Source organism: Kogia breviceps, chromosome 10 (assembly GCF_026419965.1).
Source record: "Kogia breviceps isolate mKogBre1 chromosome 10, mKogBre1 haplotype 1, whole genome shotgun sequence".
Taxonomy (NCBI): domain Eukaryota; kingdom Metazoa; phylum Chordata; class Mammalia; order Artiodactyla; family Physeteridae; genus Kogia; species Kogia breviceps.
In genome coordinates, this window is record NC_081319.1 from 102,476,480 (window position 1) to 102,499,215 (window position 22,736).

General features: G+C 37.9%; 1 protein-coding gene across 3 annotated transcripts in view; it reads left to right on the forward strand.

Annotated features, from left to right (window-relative positions):
- CAGE1 (cancer antigen 1) overlaps nt 1-22,736 on the forward strand; it is a 58,036-nt gene that overhangs the window by 940 nt on the left and 34,360 nt on the right. Inside the window, exons 1-3 of one of the 3 annotated variants that reach the window (XM_067006788.1) lie at nt 7,315-7,779; nt 18,484-19,542; nt 21,599-21,748. In XM_067006788.1, the coding sequence (XP_066862889.1) occupies nt 7,378-7,779; nt 18,484-19,542; nt 21,599-21,748 (1,611 nt within the window). In that variant the 5' untranslated portion in view covers nt 7,315-7,377. Of the gene's footprint in view, nt 1-7,314; nt 7,780-18,483; nt 19,543-21,598; nt 21,749-22,736 lie in introns of those variants that run through there. The other 2 variants (XM_067006787.1, XR_010835182.1) reach the window with 2 other exon arrangements.

Sequence of the window (22,736 nt, forward strand, 5' to 3'; positions counted from 1 at the left end):
CACAGCCCTGGCAGCATTTACGTATTTGGAAGACAGAGGAAAAGGTGAGCATAAAGCCTGGCCTCTCACCAATCCTGCCCATCCGGCTTGGCTCCCTGGCTTTTTTTACATTGATCTTTAACCAAATGATGACAGGTTTGAAAAAAAAAATTAAACCTCGGAGAATTACTTATTAATTTGATAATTCAATAAAATACCCCAGGGGAGTGGTTAAGTGGCTGCAGATTGAAAAGTTTTAATAGAAATAAATCATTTAAGTGCAGGATTTATTCAATATATTCTCTGAACAACACTGGTTGGTTTGCTGTAGGGGATATTGAAAAACCGTAAATGGGCTCCTCCTGAGGTCTGTATAGTATGCGAGTGCAGACACTAACACCCTTGAAAGATTGGTGAAGACTAAAACAGTCAACGAATAGGTGCTGAATTGTGAGATGGTAGTTTAGACTAAAGACGTTGTAGGAATTTAAAAACTGGGTGAATGGGTAGATAGGAAAGTTTTAGGAGGGGGAAGCACTTACCAGGGCAGACTACTGAAATGGTAAGGAGCGTGATCTATTTGCAGGGAAGGAAGCCTGATCTGACTTGAGCAGAGGAGGACTGGGTAGGTAATGTGGGTTCAGGCTATGTCAGACCTAGGAAGTCAAGCAGAAGAATTTGGACTCTGTGTTTGGACCTGTTTTCTACTCCCATCCCCTCACAGACCTGAGGAGGTCATGAGAATATGGACCGTAGGGAGGGAAAGAAAACATGGGTTATGAAAAACATTTTTTAGAGGAGAATCGGACAGGACTTGGTAACTGAGTAGCCCATGGGTGATGAGGTAGAAGGATGCCAAAGATGTCTCCTGGTTTTCAAACCCAAGTGCCTGAGAGAATAAGTGTGGCATAGGGAAGGGAGGGAAAACTGATGTTCAGTGTTGGATTTGACTTGATAATGAGGTATTAGAATAGAAAGTATCAGGTAAGTAGAAATACAGTGTTTTGTGGACCCTAATAGGTCTCTGATAATATTTTGTAAATATCTTTTGATTAAGTAATTGAGAGATCCCTTCACCATCTGGGTCCCAAACCTTTTAGGGAATCACTGGATGGTAGCCACACATACTGACTTCTTTTTGTCCAAATTAGTATTTACTACCATACAAAGTTACCATGACTTTGTAACATACTCAGACTAATTTTATATTTTTCCAGTGACTTCACAAATGATATTTAAAAATTTAGGGTAGTGAACTTTGCTGCCTTCTTAATATGAGGAGGGAAGTGGAAAACAGCTTTTTGTTTGTATATACTAATAGACATTAAAATTATGTTTTTCTTTTATTTGTTTTTTTTTGGCTGCGTTGGGTCTTTGTTGCTGTGCGCGGGCTTTCTCTAGTTGTGGCGAGCGGGGGCTACTCTTCGTTGCGGTGTGCACGCTTCTCATTGCTGTGGCTTCTCTTGTTGCACAGCACGGGCTGTAGGCACGGGCTTAGTAGTTGTGGCACTTGGGCACAGTAGTTGTGGCTCACGGGCTCTAGAGCGCAGGCTCAGTAGTTGTGGCGCATGGGCTTAGTGGCTCCGCGGCATGTGGGATCTTCCCGGACCAGGGCTCAAACCTGTGTCCCCTGCATTGGCAGGTGGATTCTTAACCATTGCGCCACCAGGGAAGCCCCTAAAATTATGTTTTATTAAAGAGGGCTTTCATCATTTAACAGTTAGGAACAAGGACTATCAGAAAGTTTGGTCATCCCCTTCAGATCCTGTACCTTTTGAAGTGGATGCTTCTCATGAAAAATTAGAAAACATGTCAGAAGCAGATGCTATGAATTTCAGCAGTCTTTTCTGAGACTTAACTCACTCAGATTCTCCCTTCTTTATGGAAACAAGCAGTAGCACTTCAGACTTGCCTCAGGTGTGCATTGCTTATAAATTCTGGGAGGTTTAGATGGCTTCATCCTTCACATTGTCTTCTATATTAAATTTCATAAAAAAATGAGGGGGCTTCCCTGGTGGCGCAGTGGTTGAGAGTCCGCCTGCCGATGCAGGGGACGCGGATTCATGTCCCGGTCTGGGAGGATCCCACATACCGCGGAGCAGCTGGGCCCGTGAGCCGTGGCCGCTGAGCCTGCACGTCCGGAGCCTGTGCTCCGCAACGGGAGAGGCCACAGCAGTGAGAGGCCCGCGTACCAAAAAAAAAAAAAAAAAAAAAAATGAGGAATAATAAAAGAATCTCCAGTGGAGGCGTAGAGGAGGGGAATATAGGGTTTGGTTTTCCCAGTTCCATCAGTGTACAAAGAAAGGTAGAGTCTTACAAATAGAATGTTAAAACCAATCCTTTCTAGCATCCTGGTGTAGTCCCATGAGTGCAGCCAGGGGACGTGGGCACAATGATCACATCACCTGGTCTAGAGCATTTTCCACTACGTCAGCTTGCAAATGATTCCTAAAGACATTGACTGTGCCCTGCACGTAAATGACTTCCTTCGTATCTGTATGAACATTCCTAGTGCCCTTTCTCACAAAATAAAAGGTTGTAATATCTCAAGGTCTTCATTAACGTTCTAAATGTTCGATAATTGTTAGCTTGAGTGTAGGGAAATAGTAGCAATGTATTAGGTTGTGCCATATGAAATTGCCTTTCTATAGTTTGAAAATGGACAAATAGTGACCGTTTCATGTGATTCAGGCCATTAATTGGCATAACTTTCTAAAGGGCTGTTTAGTGGTAGGAAATCAAGAGTTTAACTGCACAATTTACTTTTAATTCTGCCTCTAGGCAAGTATACAAATGAGATATTTGCAGAATTCTCCATAATAACTAAACATTGGAGACAACCTAAATTTTCATCAGTAGGGGCCTAGTTATTGTACAGGTGTATAGCAGATATGTAAACCTAAAATTTGATAGTGTAGATATATGCTTGACATGGAAGAATGGTCACACTGCTGCTCACTGGGTAGTGGGCTTTTGATTGTTTTTTACTTTCTCTTTTTAGACAGTGTTCAAAATTATTTTTTATAATTATAAAGAACTATTTTCATTTTGAAAAAAAATTTTTATCATAGTATTACAGGGTTAATCGGGGACCAAGATACTATATATTGAATTATAAAGAATGAATGTCTTAAATTATATGAGGAGGTCCTTCCTCATGGGTTTCTCTGAGCGTTTTATTCTTTATAAAAAATGTATAGACCAAAGGAACAAAAGGCATGTTTTAGTTAAATATCATAGAATACTAGTGTTAGAAGTGATCTCTAAAATTCAATGTGTAGGAGTTCCAAAAAGTTTGTATAAATATAACATCAGTACATGTCAATAGTGCTATATTTTATTTTTCAAGGATGCTATTTTTGATATTTAAAAAATCTAATTAGAAGGAATGGTCTCAGCAACACGTCTAAAAAAAACAGATTGTTATAAAATATAATTTGTTTTTTTTGTACTTCAAATGCATTCAGTAAGTAGAACAATGCTATAAAAAAGCATTTTTGAATAGAGGTTTATAACCAGCTGACATTAATAAGAGATAAGAATTTTTTAAGAGCATCATTTAGGTCCATACTTGATACACTATTCATGATTAAACCAGTGTTTTCCTCAAATGTTTAAAATATTTCTCTTACTATTTAATTTACTTAATAAACCCTTTCATCTTATGCAGAAGTAACGTAACTGAGAATAAGCTACATGAATTGTTAGGGATCGCTGTTTAGTGAAATCAGATTTCACCTTATACTGGAATCCTTTTTTTGTGTATCTGCAATGTTAAATGACTCGAATAAAAACTACCTTAAAGTTGTTTAGACCAGATTTAATAAACATCAAAGAATTATCAGTAAGGGATATATATGTTATCATATATTTGAATGTTTATAGTAACATGATTTACCAGAAAAACCCAAAATATTGAAATAGCAAGATACTTATTTAATTGCGATTTAATATTGTAACTCTATTAGTATGGTTTAATTAGAAGGGAGTTCAGATATACAGTGGGGAAAGGTACCAGAAAGCACATTCTACCCTTGCAACAAAAAATACTAAAAGAAAAATTATATAGCAGTGTACATACACCTTTAGAAGAAGCTTATGAAGTTAGAAGTATTAATATTAATGCCTTTTTGTTATTAATACAGAATGAAAGTATATAAAAAGGAAAAATGAGTCTAAACTCACACTTTCCGAAGAAATCTGTAGCACGCTAGGCAATTTGTTAGGTGGTGAGTATCTCTTTGTCGGCAGTATGCAAACAGAGAAACTAAAATTTTGTGTGTGTGTCCTGTTATAATAATAGTCAGGTACTGTGCTAAGCACTTCATGTGCATTATCACGTTTGATCCACAATCCTATGAAATAGGGCTTTTTAAAAATTTTTAAGTAGGGCTGTTTTTAACTTTCATTTTACAGATGAGAAGTGTGAGGCTCAGAGAGTTACACAAGAAATATAAACCATAATCAACACATTTGACTACATTAAAATGAAAAAAAATTCTGTATGACCAAATTATAATCAGGAAAGTAAAATAACAAGCCTCAGACTAAGAGACAATACATGCAATGTATACAATTCACAAAGGATTAGTATATAAAATAAAGAACTCCAATAAGAAAAAGACACATATAACTCAATAGAAAATCAGGCAAATTGTATTTTTAGTTTGGTAAAGCTGCCATAACAAAATATGCCACAAACTGGTGCCTTCAACAGAAATTTATTTTCTCACAGTTCTAGAGGCTGGAAGTCCAAGATCAAGGTGCCAGTGGAGTTTTCTCCTGAGGCTTCTCAGACAGTTGTCTTCTTATATCCTCATGTGGCATTTTCTCTGTGCCTCCCTGGTGTCTTTTCTGATAAGAACACCAGTCATATTGCACCAGGCCCCACACTTATGACCTCATTTAACCTTAATTACCTCTTTGAAGGCCTTATGTCAGAATACAATCACATTCTAAGGTACTGGGGGTTAAGCCTTCAACATAAGAGTTTTGGGGAGACATAGTATCTAATAGGCAGATCATGAAAAGGAAACCTGCAAGACCGTTAAATACCTGAAAGGATGTACATTAAAAACACCACGAAATACCATTTCATATGTGTCAGTCTGACATGGGTTGGAGGGATGTAAAGCAAAGGTAGAAGTGTAAATTGGTACAACCATTTTGGAGAGTAACTTGGCAATACCTAGTAAAGTTGAAGATATATATTTCCTATAATCCAACAATTCCACTTCTAGGTATATACCCAGAGCCTAGGCAAAAATTCTTTTTTTTTTTTTAAATTTAATTTATTTATTTTTGGCTGCATTGGGTCTTTGTTGCTGTGCGTGGGCTTTCTCATTGTGGTGGCTTCTCTTGTTGTGGAGCATGGGCTCTAGGCAGGTGGGCTTCAGTAGTTGTGGCATGCGGGCTCAGTAGTTGTGCCTCACGGACTCTAGAGCGCAATCTCAGTAGTTGTGACGCATGGGCTTAGTTGCTCCACAGCATGAGGGTTCTTCTGGACCAGGGCTCGAACCTGTGTCTCCTGCATTGGCAGGCGGATTCTTTGTTTTGGGGGGTTACGCAGGCCTCTCGCTGCTGTGGCCACTCCTGTTGCAGAGCACAGGCTCCGGACGCGCAGGCTCAGTGGCCATGGCTCACGGGCCCAGCCGCTCCGCAGCATGTGGGATCTTCCCGGACCAGGGCACAAACCCATATCCCCTGCATTGGCAGGCAGACTCTCAACCACTGCGCCATCAGGGAAGCCCCCCAAAATTCTTAAATTAGTGTACAAGGAAATGTGTATAAAGATGTTCACTGCAGTGCTGTTTTTAATTGCAAAATTAGAAACAAATATCTAACAGAAAGGGAATAAAGTGTAATCCTTTAGAATGAACTAGATCTACATGTATTTACGTGGCTAAGTCTGAAAATCAAAAATTTAAGTGAAATAGACATTTATATGGATATATATAAAATATGATGTGATTTATATAAAATTTAAAACAAAATAATACTTTATACCCCCAATTTGCCCAGGGTGCTGCAGGATATTTTGAAATTTGAAGAAAACAGTGATGCTGGACATCTGTTGGACCCCACAAACTACTAGCTTAAGATAGTTCACTATTTCAGTGTAAAAACCATACTATAATCCTTTCTATACTGCCTTGTTTGCAAAGATGGGTTTTTGGAGGTTGCTGTGATAAAAAGCAAGTACTTCCTGAAAATCAGTGTGAAGTCGGAAGTGAGGGTTGGCTTCCAGCTTGATTCCAAGGTTTGAGACATTGTGCTGTGCTTGTGCTTAGTCGTGTACCCAACTAGCAGGCAAGTTTGGTTGTTTAAGAATGAAATAAAATATTTTTCTCTTTCAGTTTATGTATATTTTAAAACAGCTACTAAGTTGTTAGGGAAAATAGTTAAGTTGTTTGAGCTTAACTACTTAATAAATGGAACTGTTAAGTATTTCTTTTGGTCTAGGGGTGCTGTGAAAAAATTACAGTCTTTAGGGTGTCACAAATTGAGAAAGTCTGGGAACTTGATATGTGTTATTTAGGGTACTTAAATGAGTAGTAAAATTAGAAAAATATGGATGGGAAGAATTAATACTTACCAACTTCAGTATAGTAGTTCTCTCTGGGGAGGGGAAAAGGAGGGAATTTAGGTAGAAGGGAAAGGTCATTTATTAATTTTGTAACACTTCTTTCCATTTTGTCTTTATTTGCTTCTGATTTTTAAAAATGTATTAAATCTGGGTAATTTGTTATATTGAGAAACAGTATAACATAGCATTTAGAAATAGTATTCTGGAATCCCAGATGCACTGCTTACCAGCTCTGTGACCTTAGGCAAGTGACTTAACATCTCTTATATTTCAGTTTTCTTATCTGTAAAACAGGGGTAATAACAGTATCTAGCTCATGAGATTGTTGTGAGATTAAATGAGTTTATGTGTGTTTGCTATTATACTGTGTGCTGTGTGTTTGTATTGTTTTGAAACATTTTAAAATTACAGTACAACAAAAGAATTTCGAAGATGTCTTGGAATTTGTTGCAATGGTATTTGACAAGAATGATATATAACAAGCTTTTTTGTAGCAGTCCCTTAATGACTTTTTCCTCCACGTAAAAAAGTTTTGTTGTGTCTGCTAGCACAAATACACTCAATGAAAAAGGTTGAAATATATGTAATTCATAAAAGCCTCCAACAGTTGATTTCATAAATGTAAATGTAACTTAAGTCATAAATTTCAGGTCAGCTAATTCTTATTTCCATCTTTCTCTTTCTAATGAGATGTCAACATTGGAAATTACTCACAGAATGTACTAACTCAGCCAGTTGACACCAGCATTTCTTCCTTCAGACAATTTGAATCCCTTTGCAAATTTCATCAGACAGAAGCATTTAATAATGAAATGGTAACATTTCAAAATCTGACAGAAGGCTTGTCTTATACAGAGGAGCCAGAATTGCAACGTCATGTATATAATTATGCAGAAGACACCAATATACAGGAAGATTCATTTAAGGAAGAAAATCCAAAGGGAACTGGCACTTCCATAAATAAAGATCAACTTGTTCTTAAGTGTGTCAGACAACCTCCTAGAAGGCCACCTCTAATCCACTGCAGTGGAGAGATGCTGAAATTCATGGAAATGTCACTGGCTAATAGTACTGCCATGGAATCTGCCCTCAACTCTAGTCAACCTCAAGGCTTCTTGTGTGAGGAAAATTTACACAGTGATGTTGAACAAGCACTTTGTAAGGAGAATAGCTTTAACCTGCTTGATCTGAGAACTAATTATAAAACAGAGGAGGTAAGATTTTTAATGGTTAGTAGAGCCTGTAGGGTATTAAAGGATGTGTTTTTAAAAAACAAACAAAAAACACTATGTAATCTGAGACTTTTGTAAGTAGTGCTAAATCATCTGATCAGCATGAGGGACGTTGCTTCTCCAGGGAAAATGCCTTCTGAGATCTTCCTCAATTTAGAAACAATTTTTTCTAATAAAATCAAGTCCATACTTGGGGATTAGTTCTACCAAATGATAATTTCTTTGAGGGTCAGGGCTCTGTCTCACTTATCCTTTTATGCACCCTAGCATCTGCATGATGCCTTGAATATATTAAGCTTTTATATTTGGTGAATCATATTGATTGGAACTCAGAGTTTACAGTAAGGAAAATGTTAGAAGAGGAAGAAGTACAGAGGTATTAAATTATTTGACAAGAAAAGTTTATGGTTTTTCTATCATGTGGGATTTCTACTGACAAGCAAAAAATGTTTATCTTTCTACGAAAGTGAAAACATTAATTTTTCTTTGAATTGTTGATTCTGGGTATGTAGTATCCTAAGAGCACTGAAGATGCCAACAGTATAAAGTCTATATACTCTCTGAATAAAAAATTTAAGAATTTGTATGGGCAAATAGATAACAATCCAAGAATAGCATAAACAATGCCTTACCATTGTGAGTTTGGTGAGAAAGCTATAGCTGTTATGTATCGTTTACAAGTATAAGCAGGTTTTTTGTTCATTTATTTGGAAGGAGCATTTACAAGATAACTTTATTTACCTGTTTTGAGTTCTGGAAAAGAACATTTTAAAAAGCTGTTGAATTAGGGTTTCTCAAGATCGTTCCTTCAATTTAGCCATTGCATTTAGCCATTCATTTAGCCATTCAGTCAGTCAATAACAACTTTCAGGCATTTATCATGTCCTAGGCCCTGTTCTATGTGTTGGTTATAAAATGGCTGAAAAAGAAAACCAAAACCAAAAAGATGTGGGTTTTGTCCTCATGAAAAGAACACCCTAGTAGAGGAGATAGACTTAAATAATCACATAAGTAAATGTAAACTTTCAACTGTGGTAAGTGCTGTGAATAAAAGTTACATATAAATTGCATATAATGTTATATAAAATTACATATAAACTTGCAACTATGATAGGTGCTGAGACTAAAAGTAAGATGGGGGTCTTCCTGTCCTGGTCGGGGTGTTTGGGTAAGGCTTCCCTGAAGTGTAGTGGTAATTGAGCTCAGCTCTGAAGGATGAGTGAGAGTAGTTAGGTAACAGTGGGTGGGAGAGCATTCCATGCAGAAGTAACAACAAGTGCAAAAACCCTGTGGCTGCAGGGAGCATGGTACCTTCATTCATGGATCTGAAGGAAGCTTAATGTTGCTGGGTTGGGGAGAAGAGGGATGTTGTTGATGAGGATGGAAAGGTAGCATGGATTAGATATCAAGGTCAATATCAGGACCTTGTAGGCCTCAGTAAGGATAGTTGTCTTTATCTCAGAACAATGGAAAAAACACTAAATATAAGGATCCAGTATCCCTAAATTCTAGAAAGTTATTTAGCCCACCCCTTCAGAGATCTTTTACTGGGTTGTTATGTCATGTTCATTTTAGTGTTTTCTTACTACAACTTAATGTCCTTCTTTAAACTCCCCCAAACTGTATTGCAGGCAGAAAGTCAATCATGAGGTATGTTCGTCTGACTTTCTAATGTTCACAGGAGTCATAGCATAGTGAGGTAATGGTTTAATGAGGAATAAAAAAGTGTTTATTCAAAAGAGGCCTCACAAGAGAGTGTCATCCACATCATGGTGGATTGAGATGCTCTCTCTGTCTCAGCCCTTCAATCTACAACTAGTAAAACATCCACAACTCAACAAACGTGCATCTGCTGAACATACCAGGGTGCTGGAGAATTCCACGCAGCTGTACATCTGAAGGAGGGTGGACTGGAATGCATAGAGGAGGCAGAACTGGGGGAACAGTGGAGGTGGTGCCTGCAATCCTGGTCCCCCAGCCATGGCAGCTGAGCCCACGGCCTCAGAGAACCCAGTAGCAGCAGGAGAGGTGGCACACGTGACTCAAGCCTCCTCACAGTAGCACTAGCCAACCATAGGTGACTAGGCGGCAGGGGCAGTGGGGCCCACAACCTCATCTCTCCAGCTGCAGAGGCAACAATAACTCTGCCCCCCCCCAAATCCAACCCACAGTGGCAGCACCTACGAACTTGACACCACCAGGCACAACAGGGTGCCCATGATCCCCACTCTCTTCCCCTCCCCCCATGTTGGCAGAGCCTGCGACTCAGGGGATCTTGGACGTGGCAGAAGCACCCACCACCATCCCAGTGCCCCGGCAGCAGCAAGGCACCAATCACCCTAGAGGCACAAGCAGCAATAGCAAGGGCACCTGTCAGAGGCCATGGAGGGTAGAAAGTGCCAGCTCTCAAATGTAACCAGAGGTAGCACAGGTAAGAGAAACCAAAAACTTGTGCTATGTATGCCACCTGCTGGAAGACAAAAGAAAGACCTCTAATTTCTGACCTATTGAATCAGAATCAAGAGAGGGAAAAAAAAAACTTTATCTAAAGAAGAAAAGTATTTGCTACTTCAGATGCACTGGCAGAGGAACAACTCATCAAGCACCAAGAAAGAGAAGAGCCACAGTAACACTGTATCACAAAAAGAAAATGATAATTCTCCAGAAACCAAACAAAGTCATGGAATATTGAGATCTAACTGATAGAGAATTCAAAACAGCTGTCATAAAGAAACCCAGGGAGCTATGAGAAAATCAGGCAGTTCAATGAGCTAAGGAATCAAATTAATTAACAGAAGGAATATTTTACCAAAATATTGAAACTCTAAAAAAGAACCAAACAAATTCTGGAGCTGAAGGACTCAATAAATGATGAAGAATGCATTAGAAAGCCTTGGAAATAGAGCAGACCCTATGGAAGAGAGGATTAGTGAGCTTGAGGATAGAAATCTAGAAATGATACAGGTAGAAAAAGAGAGTTAGTCTTTAAAAAATAAGGAAATTCTATGAGAGCTATACAACTCTTTTAGAAGGGACAACAGTAGGGTAATGGGTTATCCCAGAAGAAGAAGAGATGAAGAAGGGAGCAGAGAGTTTACCTAAAGAAATAATAGCTGAGGGACTTCCCTGATGGTTCAGTGGTTAAGACTCCGACCTTCCACTGCAGGGGGCATGGGTTTGATCCCAGCTAAGGGAACTAAGATCCTACATGCCATGCAGGGCGGTCAAAAAATAAATTTTAAAAATGTATATACCGTGGGCCTTTTCCCTTTGGGAAAAGGCACAGGGGGAGAAATGTTTTACTTCTTATCCTGGATGGTGGCTACACAGGTACTTACTTTATTACTATTCTTTAAAGTAAACTCCAGCGTTTTGTGCATGCTTCTGTATATAAGGTATATGTTACAATAAAACAAAAATATTTAAGTGGAAAAAAAAATAAGATGATGTCTTCAAGTGAATAGGAAGTTCAAAGAACACTTCAAGTTAATTTTCTTTTTTTTTTTTTTTTTGCGGTACACGGGCCTCTGACTGCTGTGGCCTCTCCTGTTGCGGAGCACAGGCTCCGGATGCACAGGCTCAGTGGCCATGGCTCACGGGCCCAACCTCTCCGCAGCATGTGGGATCTTCCCGGACCGGGGCACGAACCTGTGTCCCCTGCATCGCCAGGTGGGCTCTCAACCACTGCACCACCAGGGAAGCCCCAAGTTAATTTTCTTTACCTGGCTTAATTTTCTTGGAGATAAAATAAAGATTTTTCAGTTTTCAAAATATTAATCATGACCAAATTGTGATGACAACAGAGATTTATAATTGGAACATACTCTTTGAATTTTTGCTCATTTTAATTCTAAAATTAACTGCTATAAAGAGCCCTGTTGGAATAAAGATTTTTTCAGAAAAAAAAATAAAAATAAAGATTACTGAAACCAACAGCATATCAGGGATGTAAATAGATTAAGGTTTAAAAAATAATAATAGCTGAGAATTTTCCAAGCCTGAGGAAGAAACGGTACATACAAATCCATGAAGCCAAGAGAACATCTAATCACCTCATTGCAAAAAGGTCTTCTCTAAGACACATTATATTAAAACTGTCAAAAGTCAATGACAAAGAGGTACTAAATACAATATGATACCCTGGATTGGATCTTGGAACAGAAAAAGGACATTAGGGCTTCCCTGGTGGCGCAGTGGTTGAGAATCCGCCTGCCGACGCAGGGGACACGGGTTCGTGCCCCGGTCCGGGAAGATCCCATGTGCCGCAGAGCGGCTGGGCCCGTAAGCCATGGCCGCTGAGCCTGCGCGTCCGGAGCCTGTGCTCCGCAACGGGAGAGGCCACAACAGTGAGAGGCCTGCGTACCAGAAAAAAAAAAAAAAAAAAAAAAAAAAAAAAAAGAAAAAGGACATTAGTGGGAAAACTGGTAAAATCTAGAGTTTAGTTAATAGCAATGCATTTGTGTTGTTTTGTTTTGTTTTAATTTTAACAAATGTGCCGTGATATATAAGATGTTAACGTTAAGGGAAACTAATAAAACATTTTATTAAAAATACAAAAAAAAAGTCAATGGCAAAGAATTTTAAAAGCAACTAGGGAAAAAAGGATGGTTACCTACAAAGGAACCCCCATTAGGCTATCAGCAGATTTTTCAGCTGAAACTTTCTAGGCCAGGAGAGAGTGGAATAACATTCTCAAAATACTGAAAGATTATAAACTGTCAGCCAAAAATACTTTATCCAGTAAAACTATTATTCACATATGAAGGAGAAATAAAGGCTTTCTCAGACAAAAACTGAAGGAGTTCATCAACACTAGACATGCTTTACAAGAGATGTTGAAAGGAGCTCTTATGCCCAAAACCAAAAGGCAAAATACACACAACTTTGAGTAAGGTGATAAATAGAATCAGAAAATTGCAACTCTGTGTCAGAATAGATTGTTAACACTGTAATATAGTAGAAATATCAAGGGAGGAAAAACAGAAAAAATAACGATATCTACTTCAATTTGATAACAGACTCACAACCTAAATAGGGATAATTTGAGACAACAAAAACAAAAGGGGAAGAGGAAAAGGACAGAACCTGTATAGGCAAATGAAGATGAGATGCTATCAGCAGAAAAAAGACTGTCTTATCTATGAGATGTTTTATACAGACCTCATGGTAACCACAAAACATAAATCTAGAGCAAATACGTGAAACATAAAAAAGAGAAACATCATAGAAATCACTCCCCTCCAAAAAAAAGATAGCCGACAGAAACACAAGAAAAAAAGAAACAGTGGAGATAGAGAGCAATCAGAAAAACAAAAGATAAAATGGCAGTAGCAAGCCCGCATCTGTCAGTAGTCATCCTAAAAGTAAATGGATTTAATTCACCAGTCAAAAGACACAAGAGTGGTTGGATGGATTAAAAGACAAGACCTTCCACCCCCCCAAAAATATATATGATAAACAAGACCCAACAGGAGACTCACCTCAGCTTTAAAGATAAACATAGGCTCAAAATGAAGGGATGGAAGATGATACTCCAAGCAAATGGGAGCTAAAAGAGTTATCTATATTTGTATCTGACAAAATAGACTCCAAGCCAAAAAAGATAACAAGAGACAAAGATGGACATATAAAAATAATAAAGGGGACAATTCATGAAGAAGATGTAACATTTATTAATAGGTATGCACCTAACATAGGAGCACCAAAATATATAAATCAATTATTAATGGACCTAAGGGAGAAATTGACAGCAACAGAATAATAGTGGAGGACTTTAACACCCACTTACACCAATAGATAGATCATCCAGACAGAAAGTCAACAAAGAAACATCAGCCTTGGGGCTTCCCTGGTGTCGCAGTGGTTGAGAGTCCGCCTGCTGATGCGGCGGACACAGGTTCATGCCCCAGTCCGGGAAGATCCCACATGCCGCGGAGCGGCTGGGCCTGTGAGCCATGGCTGCTGAGCCTGCGCATCCGGAGCCTGTGCTCTACAATGGGCGAGGCCACAACAGTGAGAGGCCCGCGTACTGCAAAAAAAAAAACAAACAGAATTATCAGCCTTAAATGAAACATTAGACCAGATGTATTTGATAAATTTGTACAGAACATTGTATCCAAATGCAACAAAGTACACATTCTCAAGTGCACATGAAATTTTCTCAAGAATACATTATATGTTGGGACAAAAAAAGTCTCAATAAATGGAAGAAGATTGAAATCATATTGAGCACAATGGTGTAAAACTAGGAATCAACTAGGAGAAGAAAGCTGGAAAAATCACAGATAATGTTCATGAACAACATGAACAACATGCTACTGAACAACTATTGGGTCAATGAAGAAAACAATGGAGAAATAAAAAGTTACCTGAAGACAAATGAAGATAAAAATACTACATACAGGGATGCAGCTCTTAAAAGTTTATAGCAATGCAGGCCTACCTCAAGACAAAAGAAAAATCTCAGGGAATTCCCTGGCGGTCCAATGGTTAGGACTCCGTGCTTTCACTGCAGAGGGCATGGGTTCAATCTCGGGTTCGATCTCTGGATCAGGAACTAAGATCCCACAGGCTGCACGGTGCAGCCAAAAAAAGAAAGAAATAAAAACCCTCAATCCAAACCTACACGTAAAGGAACAAGAAAAAGAAGAACAAACAAAGCCCAAAGTCAGTAGAAGGAAAAAAATAATAAAGATCAGAGTGGAAATAAATGAAATAGACTAAAAAGACAGTAGAAAAGATCAATGAAACTAAGAGCTGGTTCTTTGAAAAGATAAACAAAATTGATAAACCTTTAGCTAGACTCACTAAGAAAAAAAGAGAGAGCACTCTGCTAAATAAAATCAGAAACAAAAGAGACTATTAACAGCAGATATCACAGAAATACAAATGATTATAAGAGAATACTAAGCACAGCTATACATCAACAACCTAGGAGACATGGACAAATTCTTAGAGTCATACAACCTTCGAAGACAAATCAAGAAGAAATAGAAGGACTTCCCTGGTGGTGCAGTGGTTGGGAGTCCGCCTGCGAATGCAGGGGACATGGGTTTGATCCCTGGTCTGGGAGGGTCCCACGTGCCATGGAGCATCTAAGCCTATGAGCTACGAGTGCTGAGCCTGCACTCTGGAGCCCGCGAGCCACAACTGCTGAGCCCGCATGCCACAACTACTGAAGCCTGCACACCTAGAGCCTACGCTTCGTAACAGGAGAGGCCACTGCAGTGAGGGGCCCATGCACCGCAGCGAAGAATGGCCCCTGCTCGCCGCCCTTAGAGGAAGCCTGTGTGCAGCAATGAAGACCCAATGCAGCCAAAAAATAAATTAATAAAAATAAATAAATTTTTTACAAAAGGAACTAGAAAATCTGAATAGACAAATCACTAGTAAAGAGATTGAAGCAGTAATCAAAAACCTCCAAAAAAAAAAAAAGTTCAGGACCAGGCGGCTTCATTGATATATTCTATTAAACATTCAAAGAAGATTTAATACCTATTCTTCTCAAACTCTTTGAAAAACTTGAAGAGGAGAGAACATTTCCTAACTCATTCTGTGAGGCCAACATTACTCTGATAACATAGTCAGACAAAGACAACAAAGAAAAAGAAATTGCAAGACAATATTTTTGATGAACATAGATGCAAAAATCCTCAACAAAATATTAGCAAACCAAATACCACAATACAGGAAAAAAATCATACACCATGATCAAGTGGGATTTATCAAGATTTATCAAGCTATCCCCCTAAAATCAGGAACAAGACAAGAATGCCCACTCTTGCCACTCTTATTCAACATAGTATTGGAAATCCTAGCCAGAGCAATTAGGCGAGAAAAAGAAACGAAAAGCATTCAAATTGGAAAGGAAGAAGTAAAACTCTCACTATTTGCAGATTACATGAGTTTATAGATAGAAAATTCTAAAGACTTCACAAAAAAAACTGTCAAATAATAAATGAATACAGTTGCAGGGTACAAAATCAACATACAAAAATCTGTGGTTTTCCTATATATGCTAACAATGAGTTAGCAGAAAGGGAAATTAAGAGAATCTCTTTAAAATTGCAACAAAAAGATTATACCTAGGAATAAATTTAACCAAGGAGGTGAAAGATCTGTACACCGAAAACTATGAGAGTGTTGAAAGAGACTGAAGAAGACACAAATGGAAAGATACTCCATGCTAATAGAAAAATTAGCATTTACCTAGAACGATCTACATATTCAATGCCTATTATTCAGTCCCTATTAAATATTCAGTTCCTATTAAATCCCAAGGATATTTTTACAGAAATAGATCAAACAATTCTAAAATTTATATGGAATCACAAAAGACCCCAAAGAACCAAATCAGTCCTAAGAAAAAAGAACAAAGGTAGGGGTATCACACGCCCAGATTTCAAACTATATTACAAAGCTATAGTAATCAAAACAGTATGATATTGGCAGAAAAACAGTTACATAGATCAATGCAACAGAATCCAGAGCCCAGAAATAAACCCACACATGTATGGACAATTAATTTATGACAAAGGAGCAAAGAACGTACAATAGAGAAACAATAGTCTCTTCAATAAATGGTGTTGGGAAAACTGAATAGCCACATGCAAAAAAAAAAAAAGAAACCACTATGTCATACCATACACAAAACTCAAGATGGATTAAAGATGTGAATGTTAGACCTGAAACCATAAAACTTGTAGAACAAATCATAGGCAGTATACTCCTTGACATTGGCCTTAGCAATATCTTTTCTGGATATGTGTCCTCAGGCAAGGGAAACAAAAGCAAAAACAAACAGATGGGACCTCATCAAACTAAAAAGCTTTTGCACAGTGAAGGAAACTATCCACAAAATACAAAGACAACCTGCTGAATGGGAGAAGATATTTGCAAATCACATATCCAATAAGGGGTTAATATGCAAAATATATACAGAGCTCATACAACTCAACAACAAAAAAATCCAATTAAAAAATGGGCAGAGAAGCTGAATAGACATTTTTCCAAAGAAGATGTACTGGTGGCCAACAGGCACATGAAAAGATGCTCAACATTGCTAATTGTTAGAGAAATGCAAATCAAAACCACAACAAGGTTATCACCTCACACCGGTCAGAATGGCCATCATCAAAAAGTCTACAAATAATAAATGCTGGAGAGATAAGGCCCAGCAATCCCACTACTGGGCATATACCCAGAGAAAACCATAATTCAAAAAGACACATGCACCCCAATGGTCATTGCAGCACTGTTTACAATAGCCAGGTCATGGAAGCAACCTAAAAGCCCATTGACAGATGAATGGATAAAGAAGATGTGGTACATATATACAATGGAATATTACTCAGCCATAAAAAGGAATGAAACTGGGTCATTTGTAGAGACGTGGATGGATCTAGAGACTGTCATACAGAGTGAGGTAAGTCAGAAAGAGAAAAATATCGTATATTAACATACATATGTGGAGCCTAGAAAAATGGTACAGATGAACTGGTTTGCAGGGCAGAAATTGAGACACAGATGTAGAGAGCAAACATATGGACACCAAGGGGGAAAGCGGTGGGGGTGGGGGTGGTGGGATGAATTGGGCAATTGGGATTGACATGTATACACTGATGTGCATAAAATGGATGACTAATAACCTGCTGTATAAAAAATAAATAAAATTCAAAAATTTAAAAACTGCTGGAGAGGATGTGGAGAAAAGGGAACCCTCCTATACCGTTGGTGGGAATGTAAATTGGTGCAGCCACTATGGAAAACAGTATGAAGATTCCTCAAAAATAAAGAATAAAACTACCATATGGTCCAGCTATTCCACTTCTGGGTATTTAACCAAAGAATATGAAAACACTAATTTGAAAAGATATATGCACCTCTATGTTCATCACAGCATTATTTACAATAACCAAGATATGGAAACAGCCTAAGTGCCTGTGAATGGATGAATGGATAAAGAGAATTTTTTATATGTTTACAATAGAATACTACTGTCATATAAACAAGGTGAAATCTTGCCATGTGCAGCAACATGGATGGGTGGATCTTGAGGGTGTTATGCTAAGTGAAATAAGCCAGATGGGGAAAGACATATATATGATTTCACTCATACATGGAAAAAACTCAAAGTAAATGAACAGAATAAGTGAAATGGGTAAAGGGGATCAACTGGTGATGAATGGAAACTAAATATTTGGTGGTGAGTACGCTGTAGGGTATACAGAAGTAGAAATATAATGTTGTACACATGAAACTTACATAATGTTATAAACCAGTGTTACCTCAATAGAAAATAAACTTTAAAAAGGCTTTGCAGGCTAAGGTGATGAACAAATCTGTTTAATTCATTTGAAGTCAAAGAAAGTTATATGTATTCAGAAAAGTTTGTGTCATAGAAAATGGTGAGAGTATCAAATTTTTCCACTGTAAAAGTAAGTGTAATACATATCTCTATCATATACCTACTGTTTGTGCTCTGCTGTGCTATTAGGTGCTGTACATACATTCAGCAATTAATACTTAAGTATTTTTGTTAATTAGGCATCAGTATTGGAAGTAGATGTTGTCATTGTTATTTCAGAAGAGAGAATACCAAACTAGGGATCTTGGATTCAAGGCCAGACCTCAAAGCTCATGATCTTTCTACTCTTTCATACTTATTTTATTTACTATAATTTACAGATTGCAGGTTCTTCAAAAGGAATACAGAATTCTACAGATATTCCTGAGATGTCAGTCAGGCAACGAAAGGAAGTCGCAGTGGAGGGGAGAGAGAGTCCAGAGATTGTCTCAACTTGGTCTCCGATAGGCATTTCTTGGAGTGGTGGAGCATCTCGGGAGGACTGCATGACACCCGACAGAGAGCAGAGCTTGGAAAGCTCACAACCTCTGGAAGAGGACATGGCTTTAAACGAAGTCCTACAAAAATTAAAATACACTAACAAAGAACAGCAAACTCTGATCCAAGACCTACAGTGTAGTAACATGTATTTAGAGAAGAAGGTTGAAGAACTGCAGGTGAAGACAACTAAACAGCAGGTGTTCGTGGACATCATCAATAAGCTAAAGGAGAATGTTGAAGAATTAATTGAAGACAAATACAGAGTAATGCTAGAGAAGAATGATACACAGAAGACATTGCAGGATTTGCATGAGATTTTAGTTAACACCCAAAAACATCTTCAGGAATCCAGGAATGAAAAGGAAACCTTACAGCTAGAGTTTAAGAAGATCAAGGGCAGTTATGTTAGTCTACAGGAAAGGTACATGACTGAAATGCAACAAAAAAATCAAGCTGCAAGTCAGTGCATGGAGATGGACAGAGCCTTAAGCAAGAAAGAAGAAGAGGTAGAGAGGCTGCAACAACTCAAAGGTGAATTGGAAAAGGCCACCACTTCTGCTCTGAACTTGTTGAAAAAGGAAAAAGAGACCCGAGAACAAGAGTTCCTGTCTTTACAGGAGGAATTTCAGAAACGTGAAAAGGAAAACCTGGGTGAAAGACAGAAACTGAAATCTAGACTTGAGAAATTGGTCGCTCAAGTTCAAAATTTGCAGTTCATATCCGACAATGAAAAGGCTAAGAATACAGAACTCCAGCAGCAGATCAACAAAGTAAAAAATGAAAACTCAAAACTTCAGCATCAGGTTGCAAGGAGTGAGGAGCAAAATTATGTCCCTAAATGTGAGATAGCTCAACTCAAGGAGAACTTAGAGGAAGGAATAGAGTCAGAGATGGCAAAGGTATTATCACAAATTCAGAGTCTCTAGTGCAGAATTTCAGGAGTTTCTAGTAGTCTTCTGATGCATATTTGGGCATGGCCCATACACAAATTTGTTGGCAGAGAGAGTCATTAACAAAAAAGAGAGAAAGGAAAATGCACCACAGGTTTGGAGAAGTTTCTTTGGTTCTTGGGTACTCACATTAAAGAACAGCCATTCCTGGCCTCTTGTGATTATTTTGGTAGTGGTGAAAATTAATGTGGGAATTTTGTGGGTTCCTATGACCAATCATCCGGAGCATCCTTTGAGAAAATATTTTCTAAGTGGGGATCTCAATCTTTTCATACCACATCTACCTATTCTACCTATTCAACAAACTAAGTAATACAATTGCATATTTGGTTTACAAGGTAAAACAAACCTATATTGTATCACATAGTAATTTTGTAAAGTTATAAACATTTTTATTGAGATGTAGTTGACATAACATTATATTAGTCTCAGGTATACAACGTAAAGATTTGATAATTGTATATATTGCAAAATAATCATCATAATATACCTACTTAACATTCATTAAAAACAACATGAGAGCCTCATATCAATGTATTTGGCAAGGCTGTAATTTTGTATTTGCAGAGTTCAAATGGCGTTTTTGGCAGACAACCTGGAAGCATGTCCTCGTAGTGATAATCTTCACAAGCCAGAGCATATCTGTTCTATTTTGAGTTTTGTAGGCCTGCCTTAAAGTATTTATAGTGTACAATCTTATTAACTCTGACTACTTAGAAGGCTTATCTAAACTAGAAAAATGTATAAGTTTATTTTTATATTTGTCGTAATAACTTAAGCTGAGCTGATCTGTTGTTTGAAGATGTCCTTAGAGGACTCTCTTTCATGAATCTGTAATCAATATAAGTATTGCTTGCAAGTAAATAATTCTATTATTTTTAATGACTCAGAAAAATATTGTTCTCTTATTAAAAAATTCTCTCTGTGATCTTTTCTCCAATAAGAAGGAAGGACTATGTAAGCCAGTGTGGTTCTCAAACTTTAGCATTCATCAGCATCAGCTGTGAAAATGCAAATTGCTGGGGCCCACCCAGATTTTCTGATTCAGTAGGTATGCAGCGGGGCCTGAGAATGTGCATTTCTAAGAAGATCCTGGATCTCACCGATGCTTCTGGTCCAGGGATCACACTTTGAGAACCACTAACCTAAACAAAGATGACCTTACGTTTAGCTGTTAGCCAATCATGGCAAGTTTTGAATTAGCAAACACTGAGTAAATTAGTGTAAATGTGCAGAAGTTTATCCAGTATACAATTTTTTTCTTGAGCTTTTTTCTTTAAAAAGCAATGAAGTTCGTTGTTCTATCTTGACTAATCAATTTCTTTACTCTGCTTTTAGTTTTGCTTTTCATTACCTTTAGGTCCATTTTCCCAAAGTGTGTTCCGGGAGTATCTTTGAGGTCAAAAGCATTTTCATGGTAATAAATACGAAGACATTATTGCCTTTTTCACTCATTCTTTCACAAGTGCACAGTGGAGTTTTCCAGAAGCTATGTGACATGTGATGGTGTCATTGCTTTTCACGGCTGATGGAATGTGGGAAGCACATAGGAGAATCCAGCTATCTTCTATTAAGCCAGCATTAAAAGTATTTGCAAAAAGTGTAAACACTGCCACTCTTTTCACTAATTTTTCATTTTGGAAAATGTGCTAACTTTGTATTAAATTGTTACATTGACACATAATAGATTTATTGTTATTTGAATTAGTAAACAAATATTTTTGAATGTTCTCAGTTGTAATTTCAATACAATAAATATTGATATAACTGATAAATATAAATATTGTAATTTCTAGTACAATAAATATTGATAGATATAACCTAGTAAAAAGTTTTTGGGATCCTCAATAATTTTTTAGAGTATGAAGGCATCCTGAGAATCAAAAAGTTTGAGAACCACTGCTCTTTTGAGTCTTTAAGAGTGGTATTTTATTCAGCATTTTACCTAAAAAGTAATCCAGATTCTTTGTCTTTATTGTGACAAGTCTGAATTGTGTACATGTAGGATGCAAAGATGATACATTCTAATTTGTTCCTGAATCACTCACCTTGTGAAGGAGAGAGCCCGAATCCCCCAGACACGAAAAGAACTTCGCAGCTGACCTCCAAAATTCGCAATCTTCTGGCTCTGATGGTACAACTTCTCATGTGCCAGGTAATTATAAAAAATCATATTTTTTACTGGGAGAAGAAATATCAAGGTTGGACAATTAAGTTGTGAAAGAAAAAAAATGGAAGTAAAAATACAGATCCTTAAACCAACCAATCAGCCCGCCCTTCTTCCCACTGCTGCTTTCTTTCTTCAACACCTAATTCCCACAAATCTATAGTAAGATAATGTAATAAGATTAAAAAAATAAAAACTTCAGGCAAAACCCTTCCCTCAGTGCTTTCCACATTTCTGGAAAACTCCCTCAGAGTAATAGTCTTGTGCTTCAGGGCAGCCTGTGATGACAGATTGTTCACACAAATGAGCTGTTTACCCGATCTAAAAATACAGCTTTGGGGCAGGGGATGGGCAGTGCAGAGCTGTGTACGTTAATTAGTAGAATGAAAAATGAAGTTAGTGTCTGGTGAGTTCAAGGCATGGCTTCACCACCTCACTGTTGGTGTGACCTGGCCAAGTAAATTTTCCTTTCTCAGCCTTAGCTGAAATGATATTTGCTGCTGCCCTGGGAGGTTACAAACACCACATTTTAATGAGAGAACATTTTAAAGGCGTGACACTTGATAGCTGCTCAGTTAGTGAGCTCTCTTTCTTCCTCTTCCCTCTGATCATTGTACATTTCTTTGAGCTTCAGTGCACTCCTCTGAGCCAAACTTTGGGGACATGAGTTTGCGATGTTCCTGATCCAGCACAACCTTTATTCCTACTTCCTTTTAGCTAAAATTTGTTGCACACTACCATTTATTGAATGCTGGAAACCAAGCTAAGCATTTTTAGCAGTGATCACAAAGTGGTGGCCCATAGACCGTGTCCACCTGAAGTTTTGTCTTTAATGGTTGAATTTGAATATGGCACAAACTCTTCTTTGCTGTAACCTTTGCCACTCCACCTTGCCCCTTCAGACGTCTGCTTTCTTACCATATTTGCTTGGCTTTCTCCTGTCTCACTGGAGGCTGCTGTTCTTTCTCAGTCTTAT